General features: G+C 43.4%; 1 protein-coding gene across 1 annotated transcript in view; it reads right to left on the reverse strand.

Annotated features, from left to right (window-relative positions):
• Positions 1-1786, reverse strand: part of GDF3 (growth differentiation factor 3) — a 26681-nt gene extending 24895 nt beyond the window's left edge. The window contains exon 1 of the mRNA XM_012637847.1: positions 1458-1786. Within this exon, the coding sequence (XP_012493301.1) occupies positions 1458-1725 (268 nt within the window). The 5' untranslated portion in view covers positions 1726-1786. The remainder of the gene's footprint in view (positions 1-1457) is intronic.
• Positions 1787-2304: the final 518 nt, after the last annotated feature.

Raw genomic sequence — 2304 nt, forward strand, 5'->3', positions numbered from 1 at the left:
CACGCAAAAGTGTATGTAAAGCAGCACTATTTATATTAACAATACATCCATGCCCATGAACGAGGCATCAATTACATAAATTATAGTATGTCTGTACACTGGAATATCATGCAACCATTAAGATAAAGATGAGTAGACTATTTCTTCTGACGTGTAAGAGATGTTCAAGATACTAGAAGAATGTATAGTATAACTCCATTTAAACAAAAAGATTCCAAGTTAATAATCTACATATGCAAAAAAGAAAAATCTGCAAGAATATGCACCAACTACTGTAGTAGTTTTCTTTAGCAGGACTGGGGAAGGATCATGGTGAGATTATGTCCTTTTCCTCTGTCATTCGATAGAATTACGATCATCTCAAAATCAAAGTTCTTTCCAAAGAGGGAGCAGGAATATTCTCCAAACTGTATTCTGTGCTGTTCTCCATTCTCTCCACAGAAAATCCTTCAACTAGCCGTTCACACTCCTCCTACCTCTTTCCCTCAAGGAATTTTCCCCAATGCCCCACGTTCAAGGCCCTGAGCCTCTACCATAATACTTAGCAGAACACAGGGAAGTCGTCTATTTTCTATCTCCCGTATATAAACTCTTTAAAAAGGGCAGCCTTTCTGTGTTCTCCACATTCGCAAGGCTATACAGTTTCAGGCTCACTGTAGGTATCCAATAAAAGCTTTTTGGGCACATAAATATTCAAATTTTCTCTTTGGTAGCTGTAAAACTAATGCGTTTGGGCTCTCAATTCTGCATCTGAAATGTCTAAGAGGCTGTATAGACATGCAGATCCGCAGAACTCACCTGAGACTTTAAATAAGAATTGAGTGGAAGAGTGAGGGGCGGAACCGGGCAGGAGAATCTATTAATGGAAGACCTGATGAACATAGTGGGTGGTCGGTTTCGGAAACTATGGGATGGATCCTTATGTGGAGGGCACGACAGTGGCATGCATTATTGCTCTGTAGTTACAAATCAAGAACAACCTTTTCCACCCAACAAAGGCAGTGGAGAGGTGTGGAGAAGGTAAGCAGGACTGCTGGGAAAACTGAGCTCAAAATTGTCGTCCCCTGCTTGCCACGCCAAAGGCACCGGGGTATGTTGTTGTGGCCTGAAGAGTGGGAGACCGAGTACTGCGGCCACCTCCCCCTTTCACCCGAGCTGAAGCACGATGCAGTTGGTTCAGAAAAAACTTAGGAATCCTGACTTTGTTCACGCACCAGCTGTGTGGTCTTGAATAGATTACAGGTTACCTACCGTCTGAGCCTGAATTTCCCTATCGTTAAAAACTTGATAGGAATAGCTGCCTTCCTCTCAGGATTGGGATTAAATGAGATAAAATATGCAAAATGCCAGCACAAGGGCTTCCACAAGCCGACAGTAATTATTATTTCTCCTCCTTTCCTTTCTTCACACCACCCACTTCCAGGTTTTTCTCTGGAAAATACTCAAAATTTCCTTACCTTGGTCTGGGAGAAGTCGAAGCACATTCCCAGGGACGCCCAGCTCCTTTACGTAGCACATGTTTGGGGGAACCCCGGTAGTTGCGGCTGCCTCTTGATCCTGGAAAATTTTCTTCAAGATATAAGGCACAGGTTGGAATTTCTGGGGCGAAGGCACCTTGTCTAAGCCCAGAAATTGGAGGAAGACATATTCTCGCAATTGGAATGACTGGCTCAGGGCCAGAGTTAACAGGTAGCCCAGAGCCAAAACTGGCAGGGAAGGAAGCATGGCCTCCGCGGCGGCACCAAACTGGCTGGTCAGGCTGGGGAGAGCGCCAAGGCCAGACTGCCGGACACTCAGGTGTTGCTAATTTACCTGATGTGAGCTAATCCAGTGTGAATTGCTCTCTTCCTAGCTCCTCAAAGGCAATTGGATGTGAAAAGACAGAACTTCTTTCTCTTCTCTTGCTCTACTTTTCCAGAAAAAAAGTTCACAAAACAGATTAACAATGCGCGGATGTAAACTCTACAAGGATCTGAGGTTGTCAACAGTAGACAGAGTGAAGAGGAGACGTGCATTTATTTATTTAACAGACAGTAAGCATCTGTTTTGTGCAAGGTGCTCAGATAGGTGCTAGAAACACAGTATCAAGCAACTCATAATCTTCTAATTCATTAGTTTGATTAGACAAATACACAGGTAGATTTCTAACACATTATATCTGCAAGGATGTGGAAAACCAAACCAGGGAGAGAAAACTCTTCCCAAGGAAGTTAATCTACACTCCCCATCAATTTTCAGCGCTGAGAGGGAATAAATTTTGCTCATCTATCTTTGCCCTTCGTAATTAAACGACAGTCAGACAGA

The sequence above is a fragment of the Propithecus coquereli genome, unplaced genomic scaffold (genome assembly GCF_000956105.1).
Source record: "Propithecus coquereli isolate 6110/MARCELLA unplaced genomic scaffold, Pcoq_1.0 Scaffold124, whole genome shotgun sequence".
Lineage (NCBI taxonomy): Eukaryota > Metazoa > Chordata > Mammalia > Primates > Indriidae > Propithecus > Propithecus coquereli.